This window comes from Leuciscus leuciscus, assembly GCF_965113295.1.
Source record: "Leuciscus leuciscus genome assembly, chromosome: 2".
Lineage (NCBI taxonomy): Eukaryota > Metazoa > Chordata > Actinopteri > Cypriniformes > Leuciscidae > Leuciscus > Leuciscus leuciscus.
The window spans coordinates 54,562,156-54,588,983 of NC_138726.1; the positions used below are offsets into that span (position 1 = coordinate 54,562,156).

The window sequence follows — 26,828 nt, forward strand, 5'->3', positions numbered from 1 at the left end:
ACAGTAGTACATATGAAAGCGCTATATAAATGCCTCATTCATTCATTCATTACCAGTTTTATCTTTCAAATCTGACGGTACTTCCACCCTTTTAAGGAAAATATGAAAAAAGGTTAATAGAAATAATACAAATTTTAAAATTACAGTTTTTAAAGACAATGCAATTCTTTATTCAATAAACCTTCTATGTTATTAGCTGGTTTTTGCTCAGACACGATGCAGTGGCTAACTTCAGGACTGATTGTCCACCCTGTTATATCAGTGAGAATTTACATAGTGATTGTGAAAGTAATTAAACTTCAAATGTTTTTCATCACCCTATCATGACTACACAAAAACTTCTTTTAAAAACTGAGCTTGATTTTCTACATTTTATGATGGCCAAAAGACACCGAATACCAGGAATGACCCTTTTCCCTCAGAGTTGTGAGATACAAATGTTATAAAATCCGAGTTATTACTGTAATTAATAAAAATCCCCACTCAGTCACTAAAGTCACAACTCGGGCGTTGATAACACAGTGCAACAGCAGAAACCACGTGATTAACGCGGAAGTTGTGCCTCTATTAAGTGTGTGTGTGTGTATGTGTGTGTGTGTGTGTGTGTATGTGTGTGTGAAGTCGCTCTGTCGCTCGCTTCTGACTGGAGGTTTGGGTTTTTAGCGGGTTCTGTTTCATTTCTGTAACATCTCGAGAAGTTCTAGACTGTAATCAACCACAGCAGAAGCCCACTATACGAGAATAGGTGAGTATTTCAAGTCATGCTTTTAAAAATGATCGAGGTTGCATAAGTTTGTGATCGACTATCAGAAGAGGACTCGAGAAGATCCACGCATCCACGCGCTAGAAGTCAGCATTTCATTGTTTGATTGTCCGTGAAGTCTTTCAAGTCCACAATCCCACAGAGCAGCGTTTCTGTCTCAACATCAGCAGAATCTGAAAGCTTCATCAAAGCTCTGTGTAATGCAACAGACCGAATGCCATTGACTGGAGGAGCTTGATGCATATTTAAATGGATAATATTTGCATCCTATAAATTCAGGTTAGGGCTCATTCTTCTCAAAGTATTGTGTCCTCAGGATAGTCACAGTGTATAATTAGCGAAGAATGCATGACAGCCAGCAAGCCACAGCAGATTCTCCTGGGATTTCGTGTTTTTCCAGATGGCTTTCAGGATTAAGATGCATGCTGAGTATGTTTTGGTTATAAAGGGTGAACACGAGCATATAAATGTCCTCGCTAAAGCAATCCATATGAGACATTGACCCAGTTCTCTCTCTCTCTCTCTCTGTGCCATGTTAGTACAGACTGTAACTGGTTCATATCTGTTGCGGCGCTTGTGTTGACACTTCAGCCGAAGTGTGTGATGTAGAGATGATGGAGGAAATCTGTGCTTTGACATCGGATTACATGTGCAATTGCGTGTTATTCTGCACTTCTTTTTCTAAATGTATTAAGTCATTTGTGAATGTAGAACAGGGGAGAAAGAAGGAATAATTGATTAAGGGGCACACCCAACCGAAGCTGCATGTGTGTTTTACTGTAGTTTCAACAGGATATTTTTCCTTGCATCTTAAACTTTAGTTGGGTCTATTATAACATATAATATTAAAGTAAAAAGACTGAGTGAGTCAAGGATAGCAGGTGTTTGTATTTGTGGACTTTGGAATTAGCAACCACACCCTTTGAAAAGTATGATTTAGTTATTGCATATGAAGCATTAGTTAATAACACTTTTTTTTGTGCACCAAATGCAATAATTGTTGCTGCATTTGCTATTTGATCCACAAAATGATTTATTGCAGTTTGTGCACAAAATAAATTGTTAATGCATTTAGTGCATATAAATGTTTATTACATTTGGTGCACAAAAATAATCATAGTATTTGGTGTATAAATGGTTATTGCATAGGTGCATGGAAATAAGATTGCATCTTGTGCATAAAAATGGTTATTGCATTTGGTGCATAAAATAATTAGCTATTGCATTTTATGCACAAAAAATATCTGTTGCATTTTATGCACAAAAAATATCTGTTGCATTTGGTGCAATAACTTCACCTGCACCAAATGCAGTAGATAAATAAATGTTTTTACGTTCATAAGAAAATGTGATGGTGTTTGGTCCATGCAAAAGTCACTGCTACAATGCCATTGTGTTGCTATGTGGTTGCTAAGGTATTCTGAGTGGTTGCTAAAACATTTATAAAGTAAAATTAAAAGAGCCCATCAAGTCTCCATGATATTTTTGTCAGCTGTATCGTCTGCCTGGGGAAAAATGTAAGTGTGATTGCTTAGAAAAGTAACACATTATTCACTTCTTACAGCAGGGGTTTGTTCAGATCACTAACCCTAAGCAGAAGCAAAAGAAATAGTGAGGCTTCCTTAAAAATGATTGTTTTCTACTGTCTACCTTCTGCAGTTTCTCTATATCTTTCATTATTCGGATAAACAGGAACAGTCGTTCTTAAATGGCTAGTCTTGAGTGTTTTGTTATAAAAGAAAAAGAAAAAAATCATTGCAATTCTCATTATGTTCCAGTTCTGAACGTCTGCTGTGGTTATGATGATCTGAGCTCTCTGCCACTTAATAACATCATCAAGCTTTCTTCTCTCTGATGTGCATTTAACATCTTGACACCCTGGTTCTTCTTCACCCTAGTCTCTCTCTCTCTCTCTCTCTCTCTCTCTCTCTCTCTCTCTCTCTCTCTCTCTCTCTCTCTCTCCTCTCCCTCTCTCTCTCTCCCTCTCTCCCTCTCTCTCTCTCTCTCTCTCTCTCCCTCTCTCCTCTCTCTCTCTCTCTCTCCCTCCCTCTCTCTCTCTCTCTCTCTCTCTCTCTCTCTCTCTCTCTCTCTCTCTCTCTCTCTCTCTCTCTCTCTCTCTCTCTCTCTCTCTCTCTCTCTCTCTCTCTCTCTCTCTCTCTCTCTCTCTCTCTCTCTCTGAGATTAGGCTAGTGAGTTTTTCAGCTCCCGGTGAATTAGAAAGTCTCTCCATATTCTTTCATTCCAGTCACAGCGGTTTTCTTACGAGTTGCGGAAAGATGAGATCCGATAAAGGCACATTCATCACCCAGAGATGAATAAAAGGGTGGAGTAATTGAAAGACAAAAGACTGAAACTTAAAACACGTTGACTGTTCAAACAGCATCTGTAGTCTGAACCAGCATAATGCCTGAGTGATTTTGGCAATCCAAAGATCATTACAAATCAGCCTGTACGACATGGATCTAATAATCTCGGATACGACATGTATGTAGACTGTATGATGATGACATGTATGTAGACTGTATGATGATGACATGTATGTAGACTGTATGATGATGACATGTATGTAGACTGTATGATGATGACATGTATGTAGACTGTATGATGATGTAGACTGTATGATGATGACATGTATGTAGACTGTATGATGATGACATGTATGTAGACTGTATGATGATGACATGTATGTAGACTGTATGATGATGTAGACTGTATGATGATGACATGTATGTAGACTGTATGATGATGTAGACTGTATGATGATGACATGTATGTAGACTGTATGATGATGACATGTATGTAGACTGTATGATGATGACACGTATGTAGACTGTATGATGATGACACGTATGTAGACTGTATGATGATGACACGTATGTAGACTGTATGATGATGACACGTATGTAGACTGTATGATGATGACATGTATGTAGTATGATGATGACACGTATGTAGACTGTATGATGATGACACGTATGTAGACTGTATGATGATGACACGTATGTAGACTGTATGATGATGACATGTATGTAGTATGATGATGACATGTATGTAGACTGTATGATGATGACATGTATGTAGACTGTATGATGATGACACGTATGTAGACTGTATGATGATGACATGTATGTAGTATGATGATGACATGTATGTAGACTGTATGATGATGACACGTATGTAGACTGTATGATGATGACATGTATGTAGACTATATGATGATGACACCTGTTGAATCGTAGGCTACGACGCAATTAATATAGAAGAATAAAACGTCATCAGCATGAGCTAGTGGTGAACAAACAGAGCAAGATCAATCACACTGAAGCAATTGTGGTTTTTATGTGCGCTGAAAAGAAGAGAAAGAGGAGAATATGGACGTGGTCATGGATTGGGAAAATGTCACACCAATCTTGCAAATGGAGCTTGAGGAAAACAGTTTTAAGTTTTAGCGCATCGCGTTGATCAATACGCCATTTCATGTTGCATGTTTATAGTCAGTAGACGAGGGTCGTAGCAGCAAACACACTGACAGATGATCGTGAGAAATTGTCAGGGAATTATCCCAGGCTATCTTTGGTCGCAAGACTGTGGCCGTCTTTGAGCCTCTCTCACTGTACAACGTAAATCCAGCGTTTAGGATCCACGACCACAGAGATCAATCGCCACGATTGGTCATATTTCAGTGATGCTTTTAATCCAGCTCTCTTACTGAGTATTTTTTTCTTCATAATTCACTACTTTATGGTGTTTGTCCTGTTGCATTATGGTCCGTACAGCTGGCACTTTGTGTCATGGAAACATGCAGCAGATTTAACAAAAGAAATGCAAGCCTCTTAACTGTGCTCAGAGTATGATAGTCCCCTTCTTTTGGTTTTAAAAAAATCCATCTATACTCCATAGTTTTGTTTTTGCTATATCATCTATCAGCTTCTGTTTTTTGATTTCTTGTTCTCGTTCTGCTTCTGTCTCTCTCAGGGTTGTTCTGAGGTCAGACGAGATCTACGATGAGGTCGTAACCGAAGCTAATTCAGTGTTTGCTCCAGATTGATGCCAGGATGGCCACTGCTAAGAAAGGTACGTCTCTCTCTTTTCCACACTCACAACTGAAGTTTTTCATTTTTGCAGCAGCTTTGCGTTTCATTTTTCAAATTGGCCAGAAATCAAATATAAACTTTTTCTTTTTTTTTGGTGTAAAGAAACTCACTTCCTCTGTATTTATAGCATTTGATAAATCACAGTACTAATGCTGAATATATAAATGAACGTTATCATTAATTATTAGTGGTGCTTCAGTTATATGCATTTTCTGTTTTTGTTTGTTTGTCTGTTTTATTCAGCAAGGATGCAATAAATTGATCACAAGTGACAAGAAAGAAATTTTTAATGTTACAAGATATTTATATTTCAAATAAAATCTCTTCTGTCAAACTTTCTATTCATCAAAGAACCCAGATTTAAAAAAAAAATATATATATTTATCAGTTTCTTGAGCGCAAATTCAGCTCTGCATCACAGGAATAAATGACATTTTACAATATATTCAAATAGAAAACAGTTATTTTAAATAGTAATTTATTAAATAACTTGAACTTTTGAACGGTAGTGTATGACAACTTTTAAAAAGACTTTTTAGGAAGGAAATGTAGGAAGTTGAATGCATTTAAAAAAAAAAAAAAAAAAATCCCGATTCCCACCACAGTGACTTTAAACTGCCTTTCAAAAATGTCAATCTGCTTATCATGAGTTTTGACAACCTGCTGGCTTTTCATTCTCAGGAATGAGGCTTCAGAGATTTTAATAAAGCGAGAACAATAATGAATTCTTGCTCAGTTGGTGGTGACTCAGCAGTTGCTAAACATGTGGGCTGTTTCTTATTATCAGGAAATGTGCAAGAGCTCGTGTCTGTTTTCTCGTCTGTCTGAGAAGCCTTTCAGAGTCGTCGGAAAAACTCCCAAAAGATAATGTCTGGCTGCTGTCTTTCCACCACTTATTGTGGTAATCAATCCATCCTGGAGGCACAAAGATGGCCTCCATTTTGTTTGTGAGTATGAATGCGATAAAGTTTCATTTTGGATGAAGGCAGAGGGTCTGTTGTCATGCTGTGTATTGTTGCAGCAGAACATCTACGGTTTCCTCAGCTCAGGCAGCTGTGCGACAGTCACAAAGCATCTTCCAATCCCAGCCTGCTCGAGGCTGTGTTGTTGTGTATTAAAGCACAAAACTGACCCCAGAACAGCTTTTTTGGAAATGTTCTGTTCCTCAAGGGCCAGATTTCTGGTCGTTGCCATGGCTACGGTGTGAAGTTTTAGATGAGGTTCATAATCTAAACCTCTATACAGCACCACTGAGCATTCGCTTAATAGAGAGTCTGTCGATCTCTGGTCCCTGCCAGACGGCAGCATTTCTGCTTTCAATCAAAAGAACGAAATTGCTTTTAGATCATTTATAAAGAACAAATATGATTTAGTCCAATCCACCTTTTCAGACATTTATCAGGCATTCGGGCCTTGAAAGTCATGGACATAAATTCCTTTGGCCCTACTAGAGGTCGTCTTGGGTCCTAAAATCTGTTCCCAAATCGACTCGAATCACTTCTTACCCGAACCCGACATGCATAAATACATTTTTCAACCGAAAAACCCGAGACGAGTCGATAAAATTAGACCCGAGTCCGATCCGACGTTATTTATTTTCTAACCCGACTGGACTCCTTCTGACTGATTTGGCCGCTGCTCCATTACTTTCATTTATTTATCTACTTATTACTTTATATTATTGCCTTCCCGATGGATACAAGTTATTTGTGTGACCAGGGGATTTCGGAAAAATAAACGTGATAGCTTAAATCGACAGCCTAATAAATCATAGATTCGCTAGTGTTGTCTGCAACGATATTTACCTCATGTCTGGCGAACGGCTTCTGCACACACAAAAAAGAAAATCCCTGCATGAACACGCAGCGTAATGAAGATAGATTTCTGTGTGTGAGGTTACAAACTAGGGCTCCACGATTAATCGAAAATTTATACATAAAATAATCTCAGCCTTTGCCAAATCACGTGTGGTTTCATCGTATTTGATGATAGTGGGCATGACAGCAATGTTTTCATGTTTGATGTACTTTTTTACATTAATATTATAATCAAAATAAAATTAGCTTTTGTAACTCTTTTTGTCTGTGTATTGTCTTAAATATTCATTATATCAAGGGCAGCAGACATAGATAGTCATTCGGTATAACCAGCCTTGGTAAAACCGATATATAGTAAATATTTAAATGGAATAATATTGTTTTTAATAACTAAAGGAACTACAATAATACACATTTTTCCTACATTTCCTCTTTTCTCATTTCCCTGTGCAATGTTTTACTTGAATATGTAGGAAGGGTTTAGAGTAGTCCAATAAAATGATTACGTTCATCAAATCAGTGATAATGTTATTTTATATTTCTTCCGTGACACTATATACTATCTCAGCATCAATGTCAAATCAGGTTTTTTCATGAATAATTATCTTCAAATGAATAATTTTAGATTTATTCATGGTTAAACCGAATTACTTTTTTGGTGACACATTTTGTCCATCTTGTAAAAATATATATAAGCAGTGTTAATTGATTGTAAAAACCACATAATCTCATTGTTAACACTTAACAATTAAATTATTAATAAATTAATTATATCTCCATTAATTTAACACTTAAAAACCTTATTCGTCAATAGGCGCGTTTCCATTACAGATTTGCTCAAAACTTTTGCTATTTTATTTTTATTTATTTTTATTATTATAATTTTTTTTTTATAAATGTTGACAAAAAATTGTGAAATTGCGTTTCCATTAACCGATGTTATGCGACTAAAACGTCATTTTTTCCTCTCGCGAAGTAGTCATTCCAAAAACCATGACAACGGACGTTGATAGGTTTATGTATATCTGTGGCGTGGGGTGGCGTGGGGTGGCGTGGGGTGGTGGCGCAATGGATAAGACACATGCCTTTGGTGTGAGAGACACGGGTTCGAATCCACTGTGAGACACCAATGTGTCCCTGAGCAAGACACTTAACCCCTAGTTGCTCCAGAGGCGTGCGACCTCTGACATATATAGCAATTGTAAGTCGCTTTGGATAAAAGCGTCAGCTAAAATGAATAAATGTAAATGTAAATCTCAGCCACTGCACTAGCCATTATTATTAATCGAAGGAGATGTATGTGTGTTTTCCAATCATTAATGGTAAAGAACGATCCTTATTATACTTGTTAGCGGCACATATGAGGTGTTTCTGGGTGTTTCTCCCTCATATCTGCTTCGAGGTCTTGATTGTGGCATTTATTTGAGGTTTAGATTATTCCATTATTCCTGTAATTCTTCTGTCTTTTATCAATTTAATGAAGAACTCTGTCTCGTATTCTGTCCAAACACACCGCGTCATCTACGTCATGTGACCTGTAAATGCGCAAAAACTGTTCCATTGCAGTTTTGCAAAACATTTCTTTTTCGAATTGCCTGAAAAACCACCTCATGCGAGCGTAAACACTTTTCTGCGATAAATGGGAGTTTTTGCTAGATTTACGTTTCCATTGGGCGTATTTTCAATTCGCAATTTCAATTTGCGCAATTTGAAGGGTAATGGAAAGGCGGCTAATGACCCATGTGCAGTTTGTCAGTGCAGCGGATGATCGGTAGTAAATGCTGCTCCATCTGAACTCCAGAGGGCGTCTCACACACACACACATGCGCCAAATATAACCCGCAGAAGAAGTACAATAACACACGTCATTCCAGGAAAACCCTAGGGGCATCATACTATCTGTACCTGAATAAACAGAAGATTGAAACTCTTTGATTTATTGATTAAATGTTGTCTTTTGTTGGACAAGAGGTTCATAAATGCTTCTCATGTTTGCAAATTCACGTTATAAGCGACTCAAACTCGCAGTGCTTTCAGATGGAGCAGCGTTCACTACTGATCACAGAGCCGTACGTCACTGACAAGCTGCACATAATCACAGCCTTTTTGATTTCATAATCGCCATAAGCCAAATCGTTTTAAGCATAATTTCATTTTAATTATGCAGCCCTATTACAAATGATTGTTCCTTTTCTACGTGAGTTTCACGAAAATGCACTTGACACGCGCGTGCAAGTATGCGCTGTAATGCTGTCAATGTCGGTCACTCATCATCACTGTAACCTCATTACGTCCTATAACTTTTACCGTAATGTTATTTACGTGATCATAAGATGATTAAAGCTTATTTTAATCCATGCTGACGGTGCTCGTTGAAACGGGAGGCAAAAATGTGGAGCAACCGAGTCTAGATGTAGAAGCAATTAGAGCGTAGAGTCCAGATTCAGAGAGAACTTAGCAAAAGTGAGATGATAAAGTTGTCATAGAATTGTTTTAAATAATAAAATTTTGTTAAATGCCCGACATAGTTGAAAAGAATTTAGGTCTTCTCAGGTCCATTCGGAAAAAGCATAGTTATTTTAAATTACACGTGTCCGAGGTTCTCGGGTCGGACTTTGGGTTTTTGGATTCAAGTGAACCCGTGAAGACCTCTAGTGTGAGTCTGTGAGATAAATAATAAGAAGCAGTAATAAGATTCTAGTCTGTTATGCTCATAGGTTATAAAATGTAGGCTGCAGTGCATATATATCAAGTTTAAATCTAGATTTCCAGGACAGTATTTTAATGCTCTGTGTTGGTCATCTAGACCATGAGACGCTGGTTGGCAGGTCTGTTAGTCATGTGTGAGAGTGTTTATAGTCTCTACATTGGGCGAACAGTTGGAGTCCCATATCCTCTGTAATGAGGCCAATTATGTGATCACACATACTACAAATGTCATCCTGTCCCATGCAGATTACATTACATTATGTGTAATTTTACCTCTATGCCACACAGGCGCGGATTTATGGGTGGGCCTGGGTGGGCACGTGCCCACCCAGATTGACCGGTGGCCCGCCCAATCAGATTAATAAAAACAATTTTAATTTTTAATTTTAATAATAATAATAATAATGAATTAATAAATAATGTCATTGTAATAGTTTCCTGAGGACATTTATGTACAATAGCTACGAAAAATAGCTACAAAAGAAAAATATTATGTCGGCATATCATGTGTCAGTCCAGTGATGCTATCACGCAACACCGCTCTCTGTGCGCGCACTGACTTAACGTTGTGATAGTCTACATGCGAGTCGCATAACAGACAGATGAACTTCAGGTTTAAAGCAGCCGGGAGGGCTGACTGACATGAGTACAAGGTAGTTAAATTCACTACCTAAGTACTGATCTGCTATAGTTGACATATTTATCAGGCGTGTTACATAGTCGTAATTTGCGGGTGGGGCGAGGGACATGTCCCCACCACTTTTTTAAACATCTCGCGGCACTAATGTACCAATTCTACAAATACATTAAACATCTCCAGTTAACCAGCAGAGCATTCATTTCGTTCGTTTGTTAAATAAGAGACGATCTAGCGCTGAACTGTGTTTTTTAAATCAAGTGATGAAAGTGCTCGTTGCCGCTGCGATCAGTGGCGCTGATACAGTGTTCTCTCGTGTGGCTCGTGCTTCAATCCGGACGCGCGCTTCAATCCGTTGCGGATACTCTATTCGTTCTGGTGAAATCACACATCATAATGCACACATGTCCCTCCTTGATATACAACCACTGATGAACATAATCAGTTTTGATGAGAAAAAAAACTAAACTGGTGCGGATTAGATCCCACAACCTCTGACACTGCTGGCGAAAGTTCTACCACTGGACCATTTAGGTGTACGTTGTTTGAATAGGCGAATCTATGTATTTTAGTCACACAAAAATTGTCAGCACTGACAAAATATATAAGGCTACATCTCATTAAACGACAAATTAAACACCATGTAGCCTACTATTTAAATCGATTGCTGGACATCGTAATGTTATTGTACAATGTACATATATCTAATTTAGCAAAGTTACGCCACTGGGCGTGTATATAAGCTTAAAAATCCGAGGCCCCCCGTATATTCACCAGGCCCACCTATTAATGACATTCTGTATCCGCCACTGATGCCACATGACATACAGCTGCAGGCAAACCGGGTCAACACTGACCCTCCAGATTCATATCATTTCTATATTTGTAAAATATACTCAAATATAGTTCTCTTAAAATTGCGCTTCTCTTTTCTGCATTTCACTTCTGCTCCAGTTTGTGTGATAATCGTTCTCATACTCTAAACTTGGCATTGTGCTCTTATGACAAATTGTTTGTGGTGCTCTTCATTCGTAAGTTACTTTGGATAAAATGTAAATGTACATGTTTATTGAGTTTGAGTGTGAATGTGTCTTGGCGACACCATCTTGTTGTTTTATTACTCTTGTTCATCTCACTAGACTTCCTCTGAATCTAAAATGTCATTTATTTTTATTCGTAGTGCAGGGATCCAAAGAGTCCCTGATGTAATCAGCAGTATGTCTGTCAATGTCCGCTCATTTCATGAGATGAGTCCCCAGTGCCGACGCTACATTATAGCCCACTCAATTTTAACAGCAAAGTATTTATTGTGCGATTGCCATGTGTGATAAGACACTTATTTGAATACTTTATAACTAATGTCTGTAATATTGCCACTATTATTGTTGGAGTCTATTGTGATTGGTCTACCGATTACAGTGTGTGTCTGAAACCAAACAGCCATTACCATATCTGGATTTTCCTCAGCGCTTGATACACAGTGATACGAATGATGCCGTTGGTTTTTCCAGATCAATTCCAGCACAAGTCCTCTTCCTTTGGAAGAACATCACAGTGGATTCACACAGCACTGAAAACAGCGTCTTCTCGACATGAACAACACGAACCAAACTCTTCCAGTCTCAGCTACAACTACAGTGTTTGAGGGTCAAAGTAGACGTTTGCAGGCAGCCATAGACCAGACTGGCATTATGGAAATTTTTTACAAACCTACATAGGTTCATTCAGGAATTGAGACTGGAAGACAATAACTACATTTATCGTGATCTTTGAAACAGACCTTTCATTGACAAACGGCTATATTAAACATTACATTGAAGGTTATATCCAAGAAAGCCTAATAGGGGCACTTTAAATCATGTGGCTTTTTGTGAGAGGTGAGTTGTTACATTATTTATTGAATCCTATCTAGAAACTAGAATATCTTGGAAGTGGGCTCTTTTGACTTTGACATATAAGAAGCCTGTAGCTCAAACAGTGCAGCACGGCATTTAAACCATGGGTCGATTCCCAGGGAATGCATGAACTGATCAAATTTGTAACTTGAATGCAGTTTGTTCAATGCTAAATGCATGAATGTAACTGTAAGAAACCGCCAGAAGACTTTAGCAACCACATAGAAATGCTCTTACAAACACCCTAGAATTGAGACGGTTAGCATGAGAAATCAGCATGCATGCGTTTTTTAGAAAATGTAAAAATATAGTTATCTTTTTAATCTAGTTACTTGATAATTTAATTTAGATTCAAAATAAAAAAAACTTCACACATAAAAAGGAAATTAATTGCAATATCTTATCGCCAAATTACAATAAAAGCAGTTTTTGGGGGGGTTTTTTTGGGCTGAGGCTTTGAACAGACATGGAGGATTTTAGAGTGAAAATGAAGGACAAATCCCCAAAGCTGATGTTCATTACAGTGGGCTTTGTGCTCTGTTGGTCCAGATGTGAGCGTTTGGAGACCGTTCAAAAGTTTAGGGTTAGTTTAAGATTCAAAAAGACGCATTAAACTGACCAAAAATGACAGTAAACACATTTATAATGCTATAAAATATTTCTATTTCAATTAAAGGCTGTTCTTTTTAACTTTCAATTCATCAAAAATCTTAGAGAAAAAGGTTTCCACAAAATGCAGCACAACATTTTTTAAAACAACTTTTTCAAAATTGTTAATAATTAGAAATCGACGCGAATCAGCATATTAGGATGATTTCTGAAGGATCATGTGACACTGAAAATTCATCTCTGAATCACAAAAATAAATTGCATGTTAAAATATATTCAAATATAGAAAACACTGTTTTTTATCAAATAAATGCGGCTTTGGTGAGAATAGAGACTGTACTTGAATATGTGGTTTCTCAAAAGCAGTTTTACCCTAATCCTGCAACACAAATGGATTTTAAAAGAAGAATTAGCATTGATCTTGCACATTAGTTCAAGACCTAGTTTGATCTGTGTGTGAGAAACACACCCCTGAGGGCCTGGCTACCTGCTTTATTAAATCAGACTGTAAAAGAGGAGAGCCAGGAAGAACATTGCTAGGGATTTTCTTTCTCTCTTTTTTTTTAGTTTTGATATTTTTAGTGCTGGTGCTGTAATTGGCACATTGAAGGTGTTAGACAGCTTGCACAGTAAAACCCTCTCAGAAAAGATGCATCTTTTTAATTTGATTAACTCCTGCTTTCTTGTTCCATTTTGTTGTGCTCCATCTAGCCATGTTTGAATGCATGAACACATCTTAGACATACACATCCCCTAAAAACACAGTGAACCTAAAACCAGTTTTCAATCCCTAATAAATCCTGTGGGAAAGAGGGAAACAAACCGTTTTGTTAGGCCCAATACTTGTGTCATAATGTCATTTCCTGTTGTCTGCGTCATTTTTAGGTGCTTGTTTGATCCAAAGCTTAAATTAAAAACATCCAAGTGTCTTAAACTGATTTAAAACACTTTGATTTGAATGTAAGCCCACTCTGCTGTAACTTTCTTTAATTTAAGAAATTAAATGTATTTTTTAATATATTAAAATGTATTTAATATACATTAGTCTATTTAAATAGTTTATGAATTCTGGCAGAAAAACTTCTAAATAGAAATTAGATTTTAAATTGAATGTAAGCCCACTCTGCTGTAACTTTCTTTGATTAAAGAAATGAAAAATCTCTGATATTAGACTGAAGAGCTTTCAGGGTTTTCGGGTGTCAAATGGCAAGGTTGATTTGAATAATTGCACTTTTGAAAGCTTCTTGAGCATTTTTCATTCAGCGCCTCACAATCTGGATGTGTGTAAATCTGTGGGCAAGTGTGTGTTTAGCGCAGCTGTAAGTGCTTTGCTTTTGTTCTTCTGCAGCGTCGTCTAAGACGGGGGGTGTTCGCTTCGCCGAGGAACCGGCCGCCGCCGCTCACTCACATGTGCATTTTGACGAGAAACTGCACGACTCCGTTGTCATGGTGATACCCGAATCCAACGGGAACTTCCTGGTTAAGGTGAGAGCGAGTTATAAAGCTGAGGTTATTCATTTAGTCAAGTATATGAGTTTATATTACAGGAAGAACACTGAGTTTATTTCTCAGCTCACGTCAAATCTTCAGCTTCTTTGTTATTATGCGTTATTATGTGAAGGCATTGACAGAACTCATGCCAAGAGCTGTATCTGGAATTTGAAGAGAGCGAACGGGATCAGGAAATGACACAAGCCAGATTGGTTGCATATGAGCTCCACAGGTCAGTATGTCAGCATGTGCACTAACCGCTCGGCCACGGCTGTGATGAGACTATTTTTATCTCTGATTAGTTGTTCCATAACTTTTTGGTGCAATGGATTGCCATCAAGCGAATTGAATTATTATTTTTTTTTGTAGTGGTTCTCGTTTTAGTTGGATGGATGGATGGATGGATGGATGAATGGATACATACATTGATAGATATATGGTTGGATAGTTATTAGTTGGATGGATGGTTAGATATATGGAAGTATAGTTTGTTGGATGGATGGTTAGATATATGGAAGTATAGTTAGTTGGATGGATGGTTAGATATATGGAAGTATAGTTTGTTGGATGGATGGTTAGATATATGGAAGTATAGTTTGTTGGATGGATGGTTAGATATATGGAAGTATAGTTTGTTGGATGGATGGTTAGATATATGGAAGTATAGATATATGGAAGTATAGTTTGTTGGATGGATGGTTAGATATATGGAAGTATAGTTAGTTGGATGGATGGTTAGATATATGGAAGTATAGTTTGTTGGATGGATGGTTAGATATATGGAAGTATAGTTTGTTGGATGGATGGTTAGATATATGAAAGTATAGTTAGTTGGATGGATGGTTAGATGGTTGGTTGGATAAATGGATGGTTGGTTGGTTGGTTGGATAAATGGATGGTTGGTTGGTTGGATAAATGGATGGTTGGTTGGTTGGTTGGTTGGTTGGTTGGTTGGTTGGTTGGTTGGTTGGTTGGTTGGTTGGTTGGTTGGATGGATGGTTAGATATATGGAAGTATAGTTAGTTGGATGGATGGTTAGATGGTTGGTTGGTTGGTTGGTTGGATAAATGGATGGATGGTTGGTTTGTTGGATAAATGGATGGATGGTTGGTTGGTTGGATAAATGGATGGTTGGTTGGTTGGATGGATAGATATATGGTTAGTTAGATGGATGGATGGATGGATTGTTGGTTGGATGGATGGATAAATGGATAGATATATGGTTGAATAGTTAGTAGTGGTCGACTGATATATTGGCCGATATTTGGCATTTTAAAAAGTATAAGCATGTTTATTTTAAAGATTTGTTTTCTAATTTATTAAATATTGATTAAAATACATATAAATAAATATAAATAAATATATATATATATATATATATATATATATATATATATATATATATATATATATATATAATATAAATGTGTATATATATTTAAAAAAAATATATATATATATATAGATATATATAAATATCGGCTTTATATCGGCCACCCTGCTCTCTAAGATATCGGCATCGGCCATCAAAGAAACTATATCGGGCCGACCACTAATAGTTAGTTGGATGGGTAGATGGTTGGTTGGATAAATAATTGGTTGGTTGGTTGGATGTTAAATAGATGAATGTGTTTTATAAAAGTAAATGGGGTCTGTTTTGTTGTGACTCTTCACTGTGCACAAGTTGCTTGTTGTTGTGAGAACAGTGAGTTTTTGAATATAGTCTTTTCATTCCTCCTACTCGCAAATATCTGAGACGAGATAGACAAACATGCTCGCGTAACGTTCACCCCACAGTGGGTGTCATATTCTGTGACTCTTTTCATCGCACATGCTCTCGCTCCCTCCATCTAACTGTCCCACTACTGCCCTGTGTTGCCATGGAGACAGCAGTATATGAACACCTGCACCTCTGGACTGTCTCTCTGTTCGATTATTATGTTTTGATGAAGACTCTGGTCCGATTAGACGTCATGTGATTCTGTCATCTTTCGCTGAGACCCAGATGCAGTTTGAAGGTTTCCTGGCATGAGTTCTGTCACTCTCTTTTCCACCAGTGCTCATTAGTTTTTAACCCTCAAATTATTATCCCATTTTCCTTCCTTGGTTAATAAGATCTTCAACAAGTAATGAACATTTAATCTGACAGAATAGTTTTTCCTTTTGTCTTCTGCACCTACAATTCATTCCATTCTGAAATTAGTCAACTATGATGTTATAAATGATCATTTGGCTCTAAATTCATCAAAATATGTTGACTATATTTTCATCATTGATCGGTCAAGGCAAATTCCTTTTATTAATAATATCAGCAAACTATGATGTCATCATCAATGAAGCAATCAACTGTGATTCACAAATTCGTTAATAATAAGTTAGTATAAGTAAACTGATTCATACAATGGTTTTATCAGTCAGCTAAGATTTAATTAACGCTAACGGTGAACTTATTATTACTTGGTTATCACAGTAAACCATGATCTTCATCAAAAGTAGCAGATCAAGTGCACACAGCAGTTTGACTCGTATCATCGTAGACCTGATGACACCACTCATAACCTCTCTGCTTCTCTCGATCTCCTCAGGTGGGCTTCCTGAAAGCGCAGCACCGATATGAGATCGTGTTCACACTGCCTGAGGTGCCAGAGCTCGGGAAAGACGTGTGTCCAGCCCCCGTCCCCAATCCACACCTGCGGATCACTAATATCACCACGTCCTCAGATGGTACGTCCCATCGCTCTCTGACCCAACACGGCTGAACATGCTGATGAAGAAACGTCAAGTTAGTTCTGGTGTTTGTTGGCTTAGTGAAGAGATTCCCAAACTTTTTTGTCAGCCCTTTAACCTAAAATATTTAAGTTAATATTTCAATAATTTAATGGTCACATGACATGATGGTAAACTCTTTATTTTAATTTTTTTTTTTTTTTTTTTTTTTTTGACATTTTTATGATTTCATTAATCATTAGGTTTTTATATTAATTATTAGCTTTTCATAACTCGTCAACACTTCAGCCCTGCAGTTCCCTCACGGTTTTAATTCAGTGACATGCCTTTTTAAGTGTGTCCAAATCCTTTAGGAGCCTTTTGAATGTTATGATGGATGGATGGATGGTTAGAGCGATTGATGGTTAGAGCGATGGATGGATGGATGGATGGATGGATGGATGGATGGATGGATGGATGGATGGATGGATGGATGGATGGATGGATGGTTAGAGCATTGGATGGATGGATGGATGGATGGATGGATGGATGGATGGATGGATGGATGGTTAGAGCATTGGATGGATGGATGGATGGATGGATGGATGGATGGATGGATGGTTAGAGCATTGGATGGATGGATGGATGGATGGATGGATGGATGGATGGATGGATGGTTAGAGCATTGGATGGATGGATGGATGGATGGATGGATGGATGCATGGTTAGAGCATTGGATGGATGGATGGATGGATGGTTAGAGCGATGGATGGATGGATGGATGGTTAGAGCAATGGATGGATTGAGGATGGATGGATGGATGGATAGATGGTTAGAGCGATGGATGGATGTAGGTTGGATGGAGGGTTAGAGCAATGGGATGGATGGATGGATGGATGGATGTAGGTTGGATGGATGGTTAGAGCGATGGATGGATGGATGGATGGATGGATGGTTAGAGCGATGGATGGATGTAGGTTGGATGGAGGTTGGATGGATGGATGGTTAGAGTGATGGATGGATGGATGGATGGTTGGATGGATTGAGGTTGGATGGATGGATGGATGGATGGTTAGAGTGATGGATGGATGGTTAGAGCGATGGGATGGATGGATGGATGGATGGATGGATGGATGGATGGATGGATGGATGGTTAGAGTGCTGGATGGATGGAGGGTTAGAGCGATGGGATGGATGGATGGATGGATGAATGGTTGGATGGATGGATGGATGGATGGATAGATATTTCTATTTGTTTATTTTCAGAAGAGAATAGATTGGATAGTAAATAGTATATTTATATTAAGTTGTTGTTAATTGGTATGTTATTGTTATGATGATTTTTATTTTTATTTTTATTGATACACATAAAGAAGTGTTTTTTATGAAAGCATTTTTAAGTGTGTCTAGACTCTCCCCCACAAGTAAACTATGGTCGAGATTTACGTCCGCTTAAGAATAAAATCTCACGAGAGCCATGCAGGATATTCCAGTGAAAGGCTCTCAGAACCGGTTTCAACCAGTTATTTCTAAGAGTTTATTTAATGTGAATGAATGAGCAAGTGCTGTATGAGGAAAGTATGATCTTTGAGTGCTGTTGATCTGCTGACGAAATAAAAAACATGTTTTTAAAAACGTACTCACAGGGCAGGTATTAGAATAACAAAGCATTTACGGGTTATTCAATGCACAGCTAAGTAGCTTTTAGGCAAATATGCACAACATTTGGTGAATTTAAAGGTTAAGTGTGTCATATTCAGTGGTTAATATGTTCTAATATTGCAGTTTAATGTGTGTTTAAAAACTCGAGACGCAGGACAATGGAAGTAGTTGGATTTCTTTTATCACGACTCTGACATCAAAAACACAACGCCAAAGATGTTCATCTTTGAGACACATCGGATTATCATATTTTTAAGAGGTTATGCACAGAAGTTAGTTGGATGAGTTATAAGTGTTAGACTTTTGTTTTGTTTTTTTTGTACATTCACAGATGGTTACAAATCTTGAATATATGCTAAACTTGTTGTTGGACTCTGATTCGTCATTGACAGTGTTTTTAATGTTTTGTGTATTTAAAAAAAAAATTATATATAAATAATATTTAAGTGTTGTGTGGACCCCAGGAAGACTAGCGGTGCTCTTGGGCATCACAAAATAAATAAACATTAAAAAAATCTAGCGCATGTTTACATAGACAAACAATTGATAAACAGTGCAATAGAATGCCAACGATGCTATTTGTGAACGACCACTAAAACATTAGTACTTTAACTTATTAAAGTGTTTTGATACTGTGAGAGTCCCAACATGTCAACTTCTGTCTCAGCCAATCGTGTTAGTTTGGGGGCGGGGCTACCTGTTTGCCACTGGAATGACAGCTCATATCAGCTTCAGGCATTTTCCATTGTGATGATAGATTGTGTGCGCATGATTAAATGATAAATAAACATCAGACCGGAGATGTGCCCATTAACGGAGACGCTCTCGTCCAGCTGAACTCACGAGTGTGAGCCGTCGCCACAGCTAAACAAACTTTCTGTCTGTGAGATCAAAATCGTTTTACATCATTCATGTACAATGCCTGGAGAATAACCTGTATAAATGACTTACTGTTCCTCTGTATCTGTGCTCAGGAGGTCTGAGGGTGACGTGTGAATATATGGCCCATCAGGAGGGAGTGATGTGTGAGGAGGTGCAGATTCTTAGTGAGAGCAAAGAGGACGCGTGTGTGAAGGTCAAAGTTCACGCCCGTGTCATGGGTAAGTGACAGATCAGCCAAACTGGCTAAAAACAGAGTTATGGTTCTTGTGATATTTTGGGACACTGTGTTAAATGATACCCTGAATGAAGGAGATCTGATGTGAGGTTGTTTGCTGCCCTCTACTGGCGTTCTGGTGCAAACATTGGTTAAAGGGATATTCCAGGAGCAGTACAAGTTAAAGGGATAGTTCACCAGAAGAAGAAACAAATAAGAAAATTCTATCACTCTCACCCTCAAGTTGTTCCAAACCTGCATGAGTTTCTTTCTTCTGCTGAACACAAAAGAAGATATTTTGAAGAATGTCGGTAACCAGACAGTTGACGGCACCCAAAGTATTTTCTTCCTACTATGGAAGTCAATGTCTGTTTAATTACCAACAATCTTCAAAAAAATCTTCTTCTGTGTTCAACAGGACTAAAGAAACTCATACAGGTTTGGAAAAACATAGTAAATGATCGAGTGAGGAGTGAGTAAATGAGAGAATTTTCTTTTCTTTTTTTCCGGTGAACTATCCCTTTAAGAAAATCTGTGGCATAATGTTCATCAGCACAAAATAATTTCAACTTGTTTCAATTTGCTTAATAATTTAACCAAAAACCTTAAAATGGAAGCAAATAAGGCTCTTCTTTTTTTGAGGGGTTTAAAGCAAAAATGTGAAGCATATCATTATTAATTTATCCATCCATCATTTAATTCTTCAGTTAAAATGTGCATATTACACTACTGTTGGTGAGATTTTAAAGTGTTTGTCTCTTCTCACCAAGGAAGCATTTATTTGAACCAAAATACAGTAAAAGCAGTAATATTGTGAAATATTATTACAATCTCAAATAACTGTTTTCTGTTTGAATATATTTTAAACTGTAATTTATTCCTGTGATCAAAGCTGAATTTTCAGCATCATTACTCCAGTCTTCAGTGTCACATGATCCTTCAGAAATCATTCTAATATGATGATTTATTGCTCAAGAAACATTTCTGATTATCATCAATGTTTAAAACGGTTGTGCTGCTTCATATTTTTGTGAAAACTGTGATGCATTTTTTTCAGGATTCATCATTTCTTTAATAGTTTTACGGCTTATGGGGTTGTAAAATTGAAACTCGAGACCGAAATGCGGTTAGGAAGTGATTTTCTCTCACTAGACTCATGTTAGCACACATTGTTTACATATTGAGTATTTTACTTTTGACAAAAATAGGCCCCATTCATTTCCAATGTAAGTGATTAATCTCTAGATTTTTGAAATTTTTAAAGAAATGGAGGAACAAGTCAATTATTTTTTGTTGTAATAAACATTATCCCACAAATGCTCGCAATTGAGCTTAACTTGCACTGACGGCAGCATTTTAAAGGTTAAAACAGCCGGTTTTGTGTGCAGGCGATGTTGTAGAATTGATAACGTTCACTTAAGTGGCTCTTCTCCTCTGTCAGACCGTCTCCACGGGACCCCGATGCTGCTGGAAGGTGTGCGGTGTGTAGGAGCAGAACTCGAGTACGACTCTGAGCAAAGCGACTGGCAAGGCTTCGACTAAACGCCTGAACACACACACTTCCCTCTCAGTGCCACACACTGCTTTCTGCTCGCAGCGTTTGAAAACACACTGTGGTCACTGGCTTCTTTACTGTTACAATGGAATGCAGGAATGATCTGTCGTTTACTCTGTGATTTGTCGTTTTTCAGGTTTGGAGGAGAAAAAAAAAACAATCAAATAGTGTGTTTTGCGCTGAATTCCAGTATTATGACTGAATGTTTCTTTTAGATAAAACAAATATAACATGCTTTTATGTCTGTGTTACTGCACTTTCTTGCTCGAATCTGTGATTTTAAACTCAATCTAGGGCATACTTGTCAACCCTCACATTTTTCCCGGGATCCTCCCGTGTTTTACCTTGCTATCCCGCTATCATCACGTTTAAATATTTTGCCGTATTTTTAATCTTTCTAGATTTTTTTTTTTTTTTTGAAAAATCCCACTGGGCGCAAACCAGTTAAACGGAAATCCCGCCCTGCAGCAGCTAATTTCATTGGTTAAGGTTACAATGATGGGTAGGTTTAGGGATCAGTGTTTGGTGTAGGCTACTGTGATTCACATGACCAATAAAATCTTTAGAATCGGCTGCAGGGCGGGATTTTCGCTGAAGTAATTTGGGGGGAAAAACGCAAAAAATGTCCCTTATTTTCAAATCCCAATGTTGACAGGTATAATCTAGGGTGATGCTTGTGCTCACTGTGAATCAGCCTCTTGTTTGTACCAGTAGGGGGCGCTGCTGACCACACCATCAAACTTAGATGTTGCACCATGAACTTTATCGCATTGTGGCTTAAAAGTGTGAATGTTTTGATTCATGAACTGAAATTGATTTGATAATTATTTACTCGGATCAAATTTCACTTTAGATCCATGTTTGCCCTGATATATTTTAATAAGATAATCACTTTAAGGGCTGTTCATAAATCTTTTTATGTGTAACATTGGTCGGTTTTGTAGAGCCGAAGTGCCTGAAATCATAAACATTATTAGTTTATTTGACTGATGCTGAATGTTTGCAGCGTAGTATTGTATGGAGCCCCTGAAAATATGAGATGGGAATTAAATCAAGTAGCAATGCATTTGTGTGCAGTCGTACGGAGCCCGTAAAGGGTCATTGTGGTGGGAGAAAACATATGAGATGGAAGGAAAAATAACGTCAATGCGTTTGCGTTTCCTCGCAAAAAAATAATAATAAATAAAAATAAAAATCGCTAAAAACTTTTCGTTCGCTCAGAAAACCTTTTGAGCTCTTTGCGAGCGAACGCAAAATATTTGAGAGAGGACGCAAAAGCGTTGACAAATAATTTCTCCTCCATCTCAATCCCCTCCCCCATGTCCCTTTAGGGGCTTCTTACTCTAGCAGATGTTTTGTGTTCCCTCTCAAAAACTTTTGCGTTCCACCGAGAAGCATTCGCGTCTTCGCGCGCAAAACGTTTCTTTGCTAGCAAATGCAAAGTTCTCAGAGGAACGCAAACATTTGTGAGCGAACGCAAAAACATTGACAGATAATTGTTTATCTTTATCCCATATCCTAATTCCCCCTTCACCATGTCCGTTGTAGCTACTGTATTGTCCATTGAACTGCATTTACGGATCTCTGTAAAAGTGAATGCTGCTTTTCAAACGGCGTCAAACCCCCCACCTCAAAAACCCGTCAAACTCCCAGAGCAAATAATACGGTTGACTCTTCACTTTTGAGAGCTTTTTTTCTGTCTTACTGTTATTATTTTTTTTACTCTCAAATAAAATGGACTTGTTGACTCGAAATGCTTTTATAATAATTAGTGTGGTGTAATAGTTAGTGAATCATTGCATTGAACAGCCACTAGTGGTCAGTGTACTCTAACTAATGGATATCTTCACAGTTTAGGTGTGAACTTCAGGTGTTGTATGGGTTATTGATAAATGAAAAAAAAAAAAACACTAAATCCTACTGCGTTTGATCATGCTTGATAATCAAATAAATAATGAATATACAAATGCATCAATGTCCATGTATTTATCCAAATAAGTGAAAGACATCCATGCAGAAAACTAAATAAGCTCATTGTCTCGTGAGAATGGTGAGATGAGAAAGACCTTTTGTTTTCAATGTGATGAAAATCTGACAGGTGAGCGTTCATTTAATCTGAAACCATTATTTCTGAAGGAGCTTTAACTTAATTTCAGTCTTATTTTCTACTCATCCTAAAATATATTTATTTTTTAAATGTAATCCTCATTTCATAAGATGTGGGTAGCTACTTTTAGAGTGTAAACATCCATTATTCACGTAGCCAAATCTAAATTAGTAGCAAATCAGATTAATTTAAATAGGGTTATTGCATTTCTAGAGCCGCGATAGGTGTATTATTTTTAATCATGCACTGATAACAATGATTCTGTGGTGAAGTAAATACTACAGCAAATTTCTACCTGGATAAGGCAATAATTAAAAGAAAAAAAGAAAATTCTAGTAGCCTACTCAATCTAAACCTGTAGAAATCAACGCGTAAATATCAACGTAAAATTAAGTAAATCCTACTCAACTTTCTGATACTGGTGTTCCCATCATGCACTTCGGCATGAAAAATTAATAAGGTTGCATTTTTCACTGTTCCACTTCCACAGCTGTGTTACACTGTTTTATCTTTACCATTGTTTTAGGTTTAGTAACTTGCTGTTTTGTGAAATCTGTTCATTTTATACTCAAAATGACACATTTATCCTCAAAAATGATCCGACGAATTTTACCGTTATTTGAGGTCTCTGTGTTCGGGTTGGTATTATAGTGTAGTAGATTGTCTACTCACAATATACTGTTTTAATTACTTAGATGTTCTAGTAAAGCATTCACTTTAAAAGCATGGTCTAATTTAAAGTTATATTGTTTGAGTAAAATGTAGGCTACTTGAAAGTTGAAACAGAGTATTGCAAAGTAGGCTAATCTGGCCAAGTTAAAGTTACTTATTTATCTTTTGTTAACTTTACTTAACTTAGATTGTACTTAATTCCATATGTGAAATGTATCTAGCCCCTAAAGGGACACGGTGAAGAAAAGAAATATGAGAGGAGAGGAAAAGTTATTTGCCAATGCTTTTGCTTTCTTTCGCAAATGTTTTGCGTTCGTCCGCGAAAGTTTGCGTTCGCTTGCAAAATATTTGAGTTCCCCGAGAAACTTGCGTTCACGCGCAAAGAACCAATGTTTCTCGAGGGAACGCAAAGCATTTGCGAGAGAACGGCGCAAACACATTGACGACTTATCTTTCCTCCCCTCTCAAATTTTTCCCCAACACCATGTCCCCTTGGGGGCTCCGTAGAAATGTAGGCTATAGGCCTACTTAAAAAAATCTGCGTGCAAAAACTTAGTAAAGAAAAAATAAGTAAATGATTGTCCAAATCTGACACCCTAACATCTTTTCACTTGTCCAATGACAAGGAGAAAAACGTTTTTTTATCTCGAGCCCGAATTATCACGTCAAGATTTGTCAGTCATTCGTTGTCAAGATCTCTCCCCTCAGGGAAACAGTATTGTCTCTATGCCTGAGTGTCACTATACCTTTGTGCGTCTCAGTGATATCTAACACTGATGGACTGAAGCAGAAAAGTCTGCTTAAAGCCAAATGACCTCTTATAATCTTAGTTTTATGAAGATGTGGCAGCTTCCTCATGATAGTGCACCAGTCTACAGCTGGTTTGAGCTGCCAGCGCCTTTGCACTATTGCTTTGGTTATCATTTTTGAAACGCAAATCTGACTTAAAGGGATAGTTCGCTCAAAAAAGGAAAATCCTGTCATCATTTACTCACCCTCAAGTTGTTCCAACCCCATGAATTTCTTTGTTCTGATCAACACAAACGAAGAATTTTTTACCAAACAGTTGATGGACCCCACTGACATCCATATTATGGTTGGAAAAAAATACTGTGGAAGTCAATGGCTATACCGTCAACTGGTTACCGACATTCTTCAAAATATCTTCTTAAGAAATTCTACAAGAAATTCTAAAGAAATTCATACAGGTTTGGAACAAGTTGATGGTGAGTAAATGATGACAGAATTTTAATCTTTTGGGTGAACTATCACTTTAACTTTGAGTTCCCATTAATAAATGGCACACGTAATTTGCTGCATGCGCGCGAAAAATGTGACTTAAAAATTACTATAAGCTCAAACTATTATTGTTAATTAAAGCCAAAAATAAACTCAAGTGAAACTTAAATGTGTTTGCGAAAATAAGAAGTTTCCCTCACACACTCAAAACCCTTATTTTGTATAAGTTTGGGTAAAATTTCACATTGATCTTCTTTACAATACTAATTGTTTTGTAAATGACTGTATTACTATGGCCCATTTTTACGTTTTATTTCGATCAAATACATTTATTTCTGTTTTTCATACTGAGTCTGTTCGTGTTTCCCAAGAAGCCTTAATTGTACTTTTACTGTAGCTTCCGTGTTTCAATGGTTTTCTATTGCATTTGTTGTAATTTAGACGTTTTTAGTTGTTCACCTTGGAAGATCATATTTTTTTTAATTATAGTCTTCTTTTAGGTTCTATAATTTTCTTATAAACTATTAAGGAAATGAACAACACGCTGACAGTTTAATAATATCTAGGTCTGGTCCACAGTTCTCCTTACATATCAGAATTAAGAACTAAGGAACTATAACATGCGTCTTGCTTTGACCCTTAAGTTGCGGTCTAGCAAAGGAATTATTAAGGGTTATTATTCATGTATGTTGTCATGGTTGACTGAGTCAGATTAAATCACATTTAAGACTTCAATCACATTTAAGACTTCAATCATATATTATTGTAACCTGAGCAAACATGTAAATATCCAACATATAACTTTTTAGAAGCTGCAGAACGGAGAGACCGGGGTTAGTTGTCACATTTAAAAGTACATTTCTGTATACAAACCTTAAATCCTTGACTATTAAATAAATAAATAAATCTGACTAAAAATAACCTTTTTTAAGCAATATCCTCGTAAGAACGACTTTTGGTTAAAATCTGTGAAAATACTTAAAATGTGGTTTTGTGCTTTTGTTTATGCAAGGCTATTGCAAAAAATGATAGACCTGTATGTGTGGTGTGTGTGAGTGTAAAAAAATTTTTTTGGTTTAACTTAAAGTAAGTTAATTTGTATTATTATTATTAAATGGAGATTGGTTTAATAAATAGAAACGTAAAATATTGTGTTATCTGAACCACATTAAGTATTGAAGTTGATGTGACAAAAGATAAAAAGCTGTAATAAATCATTTACAGTGTATGTCCTTTTTTGAGCATGTTCTTGGTTTAGTCAGGTAAACCCAAAATGGGAAAGTCTGTTTGTGTATTTGGCTGTTTTGCAACATTAGTGTGTTGGAGGAAAGGGCCAGTGTGTGCGACTGTGGGGCCAGAGAGCAGTGGAGGCAATTAAACCTCTCTTGACTGTACTGTTGGTTTGAGGAAGTGAGTGACAGCTCCATTCATCACGTTCACTGTTTAATCTGTGCTGAGCAGCTGAATTCAATAATGAGCCATTTCGGCACTGAGTGATAAACACTGCTGAAAGTGGCAAAACTGCAATTATGTCATTGCGGCCTCCGTAATGGGATTGCGCACTCAGATAAAAGATTCTAATTTTGTTTTTTTTGTGTATTATGGCAACGGTTCAATGATGAGATGAACACCTGCGGTTCGTGCACCGTGAGGTAAACACAAATAAACCCCTCGTTCAGACTTGCACAATAACGCACATAATGTGTATTCCATCTTACACTCTTAAAATAAATGTTCTTTGTTGGCATATGGTTCCAAGTATAGGCTACCTTTAAA

At 37.3% G+C, this 26,828-nt stretch overlaps 1 protein-coding gene across 1 annotated transcript; it reads left to right on the forward strand.

Moving 5' to 3' along the window:
- Positions 1 to 613: 613 nt before the first annotated feature.
- adisspb (adipose secreted signaling protein b) lies at positions 614 to 26,278 on the forward strand. Its single transcript, XM_082162459.1, has 6 exons — positions 614 to 745; positions 4,739 to 4,837; positions 13,873 to 14,009; positions 16,601 to 16,739; positions 19,358 to 19,483; positions 20,921 to 26,278. The coding sequence occupies exons 2-6, from the start codon at positions 4,819 to 4,821 to the stop codon at positions 21,019 to 21,021; spliced, it is 522 nt and encodes a 173-aa protein (XP_082018585.1). The 5' UTR covers positions 614 to 745; positions 4,739 to 4,818; the 3' UTR covers positions 21,022 to 26,278.
- Positions 26,279 to 26,828: the final 550 nt, after the last annotated feature.

Bases quoted from the DNA above. Each gene is read 5' to 3' on its own strand.
- adisspb (XM_082162459.1), top strand. The intron at 16,740-19,357 runs GTACGTCCCATC...ATCTGTGCTCAG, and splicing joins TATCACCACGTCCTCAGATG to GAGGTCTGAGGGTGACGTGT. The intron at 19,484-20,920 runs GTAAGTGACAGA...CTCCTCTGTCAG, and splicing joins AGTTCACGCCCGTGTCATGG to ACCGTCTCCACGGGACCCCG.